This window comes from Fonsecaea pedrosoi (genome assembly GCF_000835455.1).
Source record: "Fonsecaea pedrosoi CBS 271.37 unplaced genomic scaffold supercont1.7, whole genome shotgun sequence".
Classification (NCBI taxonomy): Eukaryota; Fungi; Ascomycota; class Eurotiomycetes; order Chaetothyriales; family Herpotrichiellaceae; genus Fonsecaea; species Fonsecaea pedrosoi.
The window spans coordinates 1,945,073-1,956,756 of NW_013550609.1; the positions used below are offsets into that span (position 1 = coordinate 1,945,073).

At 53.6% G+C, this 11,684-nt stretch overlaps 3 protein-coding genes across 3 annotated transcripts; 2 read left to right on the top strand and 1 right to left on the bottom strand.

The window, feature by feature from the left end:
- Positions 1-11: 11 nt before the first annotated feature.
- Z517_10768 (uncharacterized protein) lies at positions 12-1,898 on the top strand (the record flags this gene model as incomplete). The annotated part of the gene is made up of 1 exon (XM_013424377.1): positions 12-1,898. The coding sequence occupies one exon, from the start codon at positions 12-14 to the stop codon at positions 1,896-1,898; it is 1,887 nt and encodes a 628-aa protein (XP_013279831.1).
- Positions 1,899-3,264: 1,366 nt separating this feature from the next.
- Z517_10769 (uncharacterized protein) lies at positions 3,265-4,876 on the top strand (the record flags this gene model as incomplete). The annotated part of the gene is made up of 4 exons (XM_013424378.1): positions 3,265-3,339; positions 3,418-3,663; positions 3,725-4,610; positions 4,719-4,876. The coding sequence occupies 4 exons, from the start codon at positions 3,265-3,267 to the stop codon at positions 4,874-4,876; spliced, it is 1,365 nt and encodes a 454-aa protein (XP_013279832.1).
- Positions 4,877-5,853: 977 nt separating this feature from the next.
- Z517_10770 (uncharacterized protein) lies at positions 5,854-11,066 on the bottom strand (the record flags this gene model as incomplete). Its single annotated transcript, XM_013424379.1, has 7 exons — positions 5,854-7,658; positions 7,712-8,365; positions 8,436-9,245; positions 9,302-10,274; positions 10,327-10,506; positions 10,585-10,754; positions 10,814-11,066. 7 exons carry the CDS (start codon positions 11,064-11,066, stop codon positions 5,854-5,856), a joined length of 4,845 nt encoding a protein of 1,614 aa, XP_013279833.1.
- Between the last annotated feature and the right edge of the window lie 618 nt (positions 11,067-11,684).

The window sequence follows — 11,684 nt, forward strand, 5'->3', positions numbered from 1 at the left end:
CAACTACAAAGATGGAGTGCATGAAGGATGAGTTCCACAAGGGCCAACTTCTAGACGGTCGTTTCAGAACCATTGCTCCTCTCAATCATGGTTCCTTTGGCATGGTCTTCCTCGCCGAAGATACCTTGACCCGACAGAACGTGGCCATCAAATGTTTGACCAAGCCTTCCGTGGCCAACAAGTCCGCACAGGTAACGACCCCGGATGAAGGTACAGAAGAGCTTGCCTGCCATGCAATTCTGAAGCACCACGACCATCTAGTGAACCTTGTTCATCATTTTGAGACCGACGCTCACACCTACCTGGTACTGGAATACTGTTCTCAAGGTGACCTATATGAGGCAATCCGTCTCAATCGTGGTCCCATGCAGACAGAGCACGTCCGCCGTTTCATGCTGCAGCTGATCAGTGCGGTGCAACACATGCACGCCAACGGCCTTTACCATCGAGACATCAAGCCTGAAAATATCTTCTTGACCCAAGATGGTTCCGTCAAGCTCGGGGACTTCGGCCTAGCCACCAGGAGCCTCTGGTCTTACGAATCCTGCGTTGGAAGCGACCGATACATGGCCCCAGAACAGTATGATCCCGCTGGTACAGGCTATTCCCCGGCAAAGGCAGATGTCTGGTCCATCGGTATCTGCTTGCTCAATGTTCTCTTTGCCAGGAATCCCTTTGTTACACCCACGGAATCGGACGTCCTCTTTGCCGACTATCGTCGAGACCGTCAATCATTGTTCGACATCTTCCCCAGCATGTCGCAGGATACCTTCGAGATCCTGTCCGTGGCCATGGCTTTAGACCCTTCCAAACGGGACCTGGGGCTTGTCAAGCAAGCTGTGCTTCGCGCCATAGCCTTCACCACCGAGGACGAATCCTTTGACGACTTTTTCTGTTCTGAGGAACGGGACGTTGTGCAAGCCAGTGCCAACCGCGAGCCTCTGCGGACCCCGTCAATTCAAAGCCCGCAGATGGATGGCGACTCTTTCCCCTGGGCCAAGGCATTGCACGCCAGTCCTCTGAAACAGCAATTGGACTCCATCCCCGACCTCTACGAGGAGGATCTCTTCGACTCGGACAAGAGCCTCAAGCTGGGCGAGTCCTGGTACTCGGGCCATGGTACTACACCTTCTCTGACATCCATCTTCGATTCTGCTTATGGATCGTTCAAATCCATGACGCTCAGACGGTCTGCTGCCCGCAACCCGCCTAAGCCAGACCCTGTCCCCATCCCCAACTCGTTACCATCTCGCGCTTCCAGGCCCATTCCCACCATGTCGTCCGTGTTTGGCAAGAAACAGGATGACGTGGCCAAGAGCTGGAGTGATATGTTCGAGGAAGATGAGGAGGAGTCGGAACGGGAGGCGGAGCTAAAGTTGCGACGTGAACAGAATTCACGAAGCTGGAGTCAGGATAGCCAGAAGCGTCTTCCGGTACCTCCAGGAGTGCTCACCGAGTCCAAGAGTCGGTCCTCTAGCAACGCGCGTCGCAGCCGCACGCCGAAGCCCGTGTCGCCGATCAAGGCGAGCCACGGGGCGAACGAGAATGACCCCTTTGGCTGGCGTGGACGGACTCCTCGACATTCGCCCAAACAGGTTCCTGTGGACAAGTGGGCGGCGCTGGGCGACAAGAGGCGGAACTACCACACGGAGTCGGATCCGCAGACTTGGACTTTCAAGAAACGATCTATGACGACTGGAACACGCAGGAAACCTACGACTGTGTTGGGACACGAGAGCCACCAACATCAACATACATGGCATCGCCGTGACAGCCGACAGAAGGCACGTCCGGCGTACCTGAATCAAGATTGGCGGCAACAACGGGTGACGGATTCATCCTCAGCCGATGAGGATGAGCTTGAGTGGGTTGGAGGTTGGCACAACTTCCATTTGTAATTCTTTGAGCATCACCTTCTTGTCAGCTTATTCGAACTTTTTGTGTGAACCGGGGCGAGATAAAATCCCTGCCGGAAAGGGGGGGGGGATCGAATCTTGTGTTTTTTGTTTGGAGGGTCAGGTGGAAGACCACATTGCCATGCGTCGGAGCAAAGGAGAGAGACCAAAAAAATACTCGCAACACCCTCGTTCTCGTCTTGATTGGAACCTTGACACTGATGACTTTGCAAACATGGGCTTGTTTATTGACGAGGTGTCACGGAGTGTACCAACAGCAATCAGAAATCCAAAATACCCGGACCAAGGCATGGGCAACAGCAGCGGCTTTGAGTATGTTTTTCTTTTGAAATGTTTATTTTACCGTGGGCTTTTGACCACGGCGGTCCGACAAGGACCACATTTACAGGATATGGAAAGAAAAGCTCGGTGTGGGTGTGGTGTTTGCTGTGGGCGGCAAGGGAAACGGTTCACCAGTCAGGTTTGAAGTAAGGCAGGCCATTTGAAGTGGTTGAGACAGGGCGAGTGTGTGCTCTTCGAATTGCATCAATTCTCCTGGGACTCTGCGTGGAGTTAACTTTTTTTCTTTTTTGTTGCTGGCTTGAAAGAGACGGAGCTGAGTGGCTGGAGTTGGTGTGAGCTGGAGACAGCTTGTCGTGGGAGAAGTAGCTAGATTGATACTTTGGCCTGGACAGGCAGTGATTGACAAGAGTCTTTCAAGAATGGAGAATTTCAACCCTCTCACCAGATGATCTGTGCTTTTGTGTACTTGTACAGGATCCCGAGTACTCGGTACAAGAGTGTCAAGAGTAACGCTCGGTATACCGAGAACTTCGTGGTCGAGACAAGTTACTCGGATCGGGTATAAGTAGCCCCGGCCCCGCGACGTCTCTCTCGTCCGGAAATGGAAATCAACCGTAACCAAGTAATAGACAAATCGCCGGTGCGGGCACCCGTAGGGCACTTTAGGCTCCCCTAAGCTTTCCCTGGGCTTCCCCAGGCGCCCCCAAGGCCCCTTTCCCCAGGGACATCATCCGGTGGAATTGAGTCGGGACCAAGTGATTGTATGGCCGAGGCACAAAGTCGCCGTCTCCAACTCCCACTTCCCCAGATTCAGACTTACAGCCGAAACAAACAGCTACAAAACTGCGCCCTCCACCTTGTTCCCATTGAACTTGGTACGATTTCCCGTTTGTTAAAGAGCCGAGGGTCTGGCAATTCTGGCGGATATTCAGTACATATTTTGTCGAACATCCTCCCCCGTCCATCCTTGGGTTTTCTCATCCTAATCCTCCATCACCAGCTCTACTACTTTTCGCCAGTGCACAATAACGAGGACATACACACACTCCGAATTACCCCATCCAAGATGCCCGCCTCAGAGAACATCCCACCCGTTGTCGCTCCGTTTGTGTCGGAGAGGGCAAAGAAGCTGTTGGACCTGGTATTGTCTGCCCTTCTCTCTTTGTCTGGTGTTTATACGGAACCAATTGTCTAACCACCACCCCCTCCTCCTCCACAGGTCGAGAAATTCGTCGACGAAGAATGCATCCCCGCCGATGTCGTCTACTCGTCACAGATCGGCTCGGGTGATGCCCGCTGGCACGGCCACCCCTCGATCATGGACGACCTGAAGGCGAAAGCTCGCGCCTTGGGCATCTGGAACATGTTCTTGCCCAAGAACCATTTCAAGGACGGCCCTCAGTTCACCAACGTCGAGTATGGGCTCATGGCCGAGCAGTTGGGCAAGAGTATTACAGCCAGCGAGGTGTGTTTATTCCTCTCTCTCCCTTACGTCTTCCCTCGCTGACGGAACCCGCACTCAATAGGCATGCAACTGCGCCGCTCCCGACACTGGCAATATGGAAGTCATCGCCCGCTATGGTTCTCCGGCCCAGAAGGAGAGGTGGCTCAAGCCCCTTCTCGCAGGCGAGATCCGCTCTGGTTTCCTCATGACCGAACCAGATATTGCCTCGTCGGACGGCAGCAACATCAAGCTCCGCATCGAGCGCAGGGGCGACCATTACCTCCTCAACGGATCCAAGTGGTGGTCTTCAGGTGCCGGGGATGACCGCTGTAAGATCTTCATCGTCATGGGCAAATCTGACCCCAACAACCCAGACAAATACCAGCGCCAGAGTATGTTGCTCGTGCCGGCCGACACTCCAGGCATCAAAGTCCACCGCATGTTGTCGGTCTTTGGCTACGATGACGCTCCTCACGGCCACGGCCACATCACATTCGACAACGTCAAGGTGCCCCTGGACGCGCTCATTCTGGGTGAAGGCCGAGGCAACGAAATCATGCAAGGCCGTCTCGGCCCAGGACGAATCCACCACGCCATGAGAGCTGTTGGTGCCGCTGAACGGGCCCTCGAGTGGCTGATCAACCGGCTCAACGACGACAGGAAGATCCCCTTTGGAAAGCCTCTCCGCGAGCACGGCGTGTTGTTGGAGTGGGTCGCCAAAGCAAGGATCGAGATCGACGCCTCGAGATTGATCGTGCTCAACGCCGCCGTCAAGATCGACCAAAGGGACGCCAAGTTCGCGCTCAAGGAGATTGCCGAGGCCAAGGTCAAGGTTCCCCAAATGGCTCTGAAGGTCATCGATCGAGCCATCCAGGTCCATGGCGCCATGGGCGTGTGTCAGGATACACCACTGGCTCACATGTGGGCACACTTGAGGACGTTGAGAATCGCCGACGGCCCAGATGAGGGTGAGTTTGTTATAATTTTTCTCTCTTTTTACACCGTCTTTCTGACACGCCCCTTTCTTTACTTGTCCCCTCCTCCTTCTCCTCGTTTTACTAACTTTGCTCCCCCAGCCCATCTCAGCCAACTCGGACGCCGCGAGAACAGGCAGCGCGCAGAGGAGATCCGAGCCCGCATCGCCCGCCAACAGGCCAAGACCGAGGAGATTTTCCGGTCCAAAGGTCTGGATCGCAACGAGCTGGGCTCGGCCAAGTTCAAGGCGAGACTCTGAACGATTGATTACATCAATCACGTCGACATTTTTGGGGTTTTCTTTTTGCCATTTTCTACTTGAGCGAGCGTACGTGTGTATCTGTGTGTGAGTGTCTCCGATCCGAGCAGGAGGCTGTCAACGTACTTAGAGACACGGAGGCAACCAACCGGAGAGACTATGATTGCGTGTGTCAGGGTAGGTGGTGGTCGATGAGGTTGCATGCAGTTTCGAGGGTTGTGGGGGAGAAAAGGGACGATGAATGAAAAAAGTAAGTACCTTTTGACTATAACAAATAGCATATTGGGTAGTAAGTAGCCATAGTATCTATGAAGTACATTGCCAAAATGGAACAGTGTCTACATCGCACAGTGTCCACAATACCCAAGTGAGCAAGCGAGCAAGTGAGCAAGGAAGGACTGTAGATCCATACATCTATACATCCATATCTTAGACCTACACCATACATCCGGACATACGAATCTACGCAGAGCTTGGAACACAGATGGACAAGAATAAAAGTCATTGACAAGTACGAGAGCAGGAGCGTTTCATTGTTGTGGCATCACGAGTACGTGTCAATACCAATCAATAGCTTTTTGTTTTGTTGGCCTCACCCCTTTTTCCTTATTCCTTGTCGCATTCCCTTTCCGTTTCCTTCTGTATGGTTACATGCATACATACGTATGAGACGTCCATACCAACAGAGGTACCTCGTGTGCGGCGCGCAGTTGCTGTGCCGTTGATGGAGCAAGGTCTCCAGAGATATAGAAGAGAGGAGGAGGACATTTTTTCAATGGATCCCCCTTGCTGGCGCCCAGTCTTGTCTTTGGCTCTTTGCAAACTCCTCAAATTACCAGCCAGGTACCCTTGCACGAACAAGGCGTCATGAACAAGGAGGCAGGCATACGTAGCCAAGGTCATGTTTTGCACAGATCGATCGATAGATTGTTAGACCAGCCCCCCTTGAATGCTCCCCAGCACAATGAGGAACACGCTCAGTCACTGTCGCTCAGAACCAGTGCGTCGTCCACGCTATTGCCAGGCGCGCTGCTGGTAGCCCGGCTGAGCTGCGGATTCGTCAGAGGCGTTTCGGCGTCGTCAAATTCGTCCTGTCGCGCTTGGAGATACGCAGGATAGTTGTATTGCCTGTCTTCTTCGTCTCCTTCATCCGACTCATCGTCCTCGAGCTGGTCGTCGTTGTCCTCCCCCATCTCATCTTCCTCGTCCTCGTCTTCCTCCTCCCCGCTTCCTTGCCCAAGATGATATCCATTTTCCTCCTCCTCTTCCGACACATCTTCAACTTCATCGCTGGCATAAGTGCCGTTGCGTGCATCTGCCGGATATCCGTTCTCAGAAACACTCTCGTCTTCATCGTATAGTTCGTCCTGATCTTGGTCGTCTCCGTCGCTTTCCAATTCCCCCTCCTGATCGTCAGACTGAGGTGACTGAAGCGAACCAAAAGGATTGATGCCTTGGTTTCTGGGGAAATCGTTTGGTCTTGAGGAGTTGGTGGTGCGTTTTGTGGACTTATACGGTGCAGCTCGAGGTCGTTTGGAGGCAGGAAGAGATTCAGAGGTCCAATCCGTTGCCCTAACATTCGACGCTGAATCCACATCATGGTGCGCCCGTTTTCTCCCTGGGCTCGAGATATTGGAACCCTGAGAGTAGTCCCGTGCGCTCTTCTTGGACATTGCAACAGGGACGTACTGCGAGACTGATCGGAGAGGTTTGGTGGCCAGTCCGTGAGCACCAGTTTCTCGTATCCGCCTCTCGGTGCGCGACAGACTTGAACCTGCTCTGCCCGATGACGGGAGGTACTCGTAGCCGTTGACCCGCAACATGCCACTTGCTGAACTAGGGCTACTCTGATCACGGCCGCTTTGGCTTCTTTGGAAGTCTTCCTCTTGCTCAATCTCCTTCTCAAGTGAGACAGATTGCTGCTTGAACCATTCAATCTGTTCTTCCATTGCTTCACGCGCTTGTCTGATTTCCTTCAAGAAGTCATCTTCGACTGGAGGTGGCAGATGGGGAGTCGCGTGCGGTTCTGGAATCGCATCGGGCATCAGAGAATCGGCTATCACAGGAGGGAGCATCGGAGCAGGAGAGCTCTGATCAGAAGACAGAGAAGGCCTGAAGCGTCGATTCGCTCTTCTAATACTTGCTTGTCTCTCTTCAGCTTCTTTTTGTCGCCGGAGAGCCAGCGTCTGCTGAGTGTCAGGAATGATCGGCGTGTCTGGATCGACACCCATAGCCTTGAGCCTGAAATAGTCCGTGCGTGTGGTATCGAGTCTCTGAGCAGATGCTGATTGACTGAGTGTCGAGCTGCGGGAGAAGATGGAGACATGCTGTGGAGGCCTTGAAGTGGATGCCCTGAAACCGGGGACGGGCGGTCTGTGGCTCGTTGTAGAGGCTGTGGGATCTGAAGAAACAGTCATTGTTTTGGACCTTTTATGTCCGGAAACTGAGGGTGTCCCATTCATTGTTGAGTTCGCACTAGAGAAGCTCTTGCGTTTGCGCCCTGCAAGCTTGCTGGCTTCTGCACCGTTTGACAAGGCCGTCGGGGGGTTTCCTGCTTGGACAGCCTGTTGGACCTCTTTTTGTAGCCGTTTACTTTCCTTTGTCGCTCTCAGTATCGCCTCAAGTTCCTCTTCTGTTCTCTGTTTTCTAGCTTGTTCCGCTCGGATTGTCTCCGCAAAGAGCTGTCGTCTGGTTTTCGCCCGACGATTCAAAGCACTGGTCCATGCGCGGGTTCGCCAGAGATACCCAAACTTGCGCGCGAGGATACGTTCACGAACAGATACTGGCCAACACAGTCAGCAGAGTCTCCACACCACAACAGAGCTTGTGCCTTACCAATGGCAGCGTCGCGCACTTCTAGTCGATGTTGGTTGAAGGCGGTAGTCACAAGATCACGTAGGGTGAATTCGAGGTAGCTGTCAAGCAATCCCCTCTGTTGTGTCAATGCAATTCTGGCGATATTTCCTGCAAGCTTGTTTCGGTCTGTTTGAGTGAAGACTGGCTTGGGTGGGGGCTGACGAGGAGAACAAGGAGGAGTAGTGCTGCGATGAGGATGATCGTTCAAGGTTGAACTCGGAGTCACTGTTGTTTTATCAGGTTGCTGGCTTGAGAGCTGGTTCTCGGAGGTCGTGGCTGGAGTTGTCGCAGTTGGGAAATTGAATTTCTGCAAAGGAGGCTTCAGAATAGGATCAGGAGTCGATGATGGTCGGGGCTGAAGAGAAGAACCCGCGGCACCGGATTTAAAGAAGGGACTTTGGGTCGGCTCTAAGGACGAGACTGCTGGAGTTATGGTCGATGGAGAACGCCCCTCCGACTCTGATGTTGACTGGGCGAGGACTGGTTGGGATGTAGGACTCTCGACGGATGTGCGAGATGGTGAAGCGGCTGGGCCTCCAGATACTTGTACAGACGTCGCAGAAGGGGAAGACGATTGTGTGAACGAAGCGAATGGAGACGGTGTTGACACTGGAGCCGTCACTGGGGTGTTCGCTATTCAGAACCACAGTATCAGTAACGACCTCAATTATAGTACGGTGACACAAAGGTGAATTTTCCTTACCTGGCTTGACTGGTGGCGCGAGAGATACTGTCGATGGTGGCGCTGATAGCTGGCCAAAGGCTGGCGCAGGAGGAGTGACGGACGAGGTTGAAGATGTCAAAGGGACGAAAGACTGTTGGCCAAAATTGTATGTAGGCGCAGGTGCGGCAAGTCCATCACCTTGTAAGCCAGTAGATGCTTCTTGAACCTTAGCCGTGAATCCGCCCAAGCTGAAAGGTTTGTTTTCTTCCTGTGCTGGTGGCGGGGGCTGTCCAAACGTTGCGGCAGGTGGTGTCTTGGATGGCGTGAATCCAGCAAAGCCGAACGTCGATGTTTGCTGTTGTTGAGTAAGAGTCGATTTGGCAAAAGTTCCTGTAGAAGTAGTCGAGGTTGATGGGTCGAGGGATCCAAAGCCACCGGTTTTCAATGGCTTCCCAAACGGAGACTGGTTTGTTGGCTTGGTGGAAGAACCGATGTTGAACGAGCCAGAAGAACCAAACCCGGAGAGCGCCGGCGGCTTGTTCAAACTCGATGAGGCAGGACTCTGTCCAAACGTCGGTGCGAAGGGGGCGGCCTGAGGATTGAGAGAAGCGCCAAAGAATGACGAAGCTGCAGATGTCGAAGTTGTCTTCGCCTCCGGAACGAACATGCTTTGGTCGTCCTCCCTGGTATCATCTGCAGGGCGGACATCCTCCTCTTCAGGCTCAACCCAACCCTGACGAAGTGCTTCTGCGACGGTCGTTCCATTGATGATGGAGGTCAGTGTTCGGCGGTACCGTTTCCGTTCCACGAAGCTGTGCGAAAAGACCTGGCGTCGCGGGATCGAGGACGCTAGACAGACATCAGTACTCCACGACGAAGAATTGTTGGAGGGTGAAAGGACGCACGATCGAGCGACTGAGCGCTGTTCGCCGTCGCGTCAAGATACTCCTCGCCGCTCTCATCCGTAGCAAAGTAGAGATCGAAAGCGGCACAGAAGTCCTTGGTCTCTTCATCAGCATCAAAGCCGAGGAAGTTGGTAACTTCGCCCAGTGTCCAATCTCGAGACTTTGCTTGTTGGGCCTGAGGGCCTTTCTTGCATGAGCGCCACAATGCATCCAGGGCAACAAAACGGACTTCGGCGAAATAAATCTCAGCCAGGCATGCCATGATATAGGGCACGGCGTCCGAGGCCAAGAGGCTCCAAAAGCTCCCTGTTTTGCCCTGAGCGACAGCGAAAGATTCCCACGGTTGCAGAGGCCCTTGGCCGAGTAGCGAGTTGCCTGCCGCCCTGTACAGCTTGAGCGCCGTCTGAACTCTCTTGTCTCTGAGAAGACCAACAGGCCATGATTGCATGCGGTCTTCCAAGTCCGGTCTTTCAGGGGCCTGGATTTCAAAGATCACAAGATAAGCGCGAAACTCTCCTTCATTGGGAAAGTCAATCCGGCCTCGATGGTCATCGTAATAGTAGATCAAAGACAAAAGGGTGTTGTTCAGCTGTTCCCTCTCTTGGTAGGTGTCGAAATTCTCTCCGTCCAGCAAATTGTCGGGGTTTGAGAGCTGGTGCAACGACAGGATATGGAATCTCGCTATTCGCTCGAAACAATCGACGGCAAGCTTGACGTCCTCGACGTTGGTGACCTGTTGGATCGAGAAGTCGTTGCGGATTCCTCGTGTTCGATCCCAGACGAACTTGTGGACGGTCGCCAATCGTTCACCACCAATAACTTTGTCGAGGAGATAGTCCAGCGTCCGTTTCAAAGTCTCGGGCGTTCGGATATCGGAAGGCAGCTGCTCGTCGTAGCCAGCAGCTGATCGGCGAAATCGTTTGACCATGCGTTCTTCCGCAGGCATGTCCTTGCCAGTTTCTTCGTTCCGCACCTACCCATACCTTCAGTATACCGGCCTAGCAGCGAACGAGCACAATATTCACCTTCTCCGCCTTGTCAACCATGTTCTGTACTATACGTTCCACTCTTTCAAACTCTGGGCACATCTCCGTGCACGTTCCGACCGGGGTGATGGCTTTGTCCAGGCTGGTCTTCTTCTCAGGATCGGCGAGAAATCCATCGCGAATCGCTTTCGCCCTCTCCTCTTCCCGGCTTTGCTTTAGCTATATGAAGGTCTCGCACGTTAGAAGCCTATAAACGTAGTCATGGTCAGCGAAACAAGGATCGGGATCGCAACGCACCGCTTGGAATTTGTTATAAGCCAAGTTCATAAAGTCTCGGTGGGAAGCAGGCGCCGGAGAAGCTGCTCGAGAGCCAGGGTTGGATGTTTGAGCTTTGGTCGCGTTGAATGTCTGCGACAAGTTGGCAAATCCGTGACCACGCCCTCGAGAGCCATTCGCAACACCGCGTCCTGACGCACGTTAGCATTGTCTTGGTGTGTCGCTAAGCCAGCGGTTACGATGGATTCACCTCTTCCAGTGCCCGAGGAGGCATTTTCATCGCCTCTTTTGATTGTTCCCGCACGCAATCGCTGCAGTAGCCCTGCGCCATTGGTATTTGTAGCACCTGTGATCGCGCCTCCACCTGCGCCTCTGCCTCGTCCTCGCACCGTGGTAGATCCACGAGTGCTACCGCGCCCTCGGGTCGATTGAGATGGAGTCCCTCGTCCACCTCTGGTCGAACTGCCACCGCGTTGTCCGCGGGTGGACGGCGGCGCAGACATGGGCGCAAGAGCGGTGGATCAACATCAGAGGATCGTCATGTCAAAGCAGAAGGAGATTGAGGAAATCGAGGCGAGTAGCAAAGGGAGGACGAAACTCGAGATGACGAGGGATCTATGCCCGCTTCGGAACGGTGGCGATGGAACTATCGAGAGAGACAAGCCCAGAATGTAAGGCACAGGCGATATGGATAGTGAGAACTCGCACTTCTTATCGTCGTTGCAGTTGCTGTCGCGTGGGCGTGAAAAGCAAAGGTGAGTAGCAAACCGAAAGAGATACAATGAAAGGGTGACAGCGCGCTCTGTCCGCGAACAGTGAAATCCAAGACGCCGCGGATGCCTACTGTCGCCTATTGGTTGGATCCCGCAGGTGCCCTCGTTAGCATCACTACCAACAGCCTCGCCCCCCAAGCCCCTCCCCTGGCCTCCGAATCCATGCCTGGCGATGACCTTTGGGCTACGTACTGTGCGTGCCTAGACACCCACCCAGATCAAACCGTCCGCCACACTCAATATCAACATCATCTCACTTGCCAGCCATGCTCGGCCTTTACCACGAAACCAATTTAGTCTCATGCAGGGAATCCCAGATATTATATATGCATTCATTTGACATGGTTA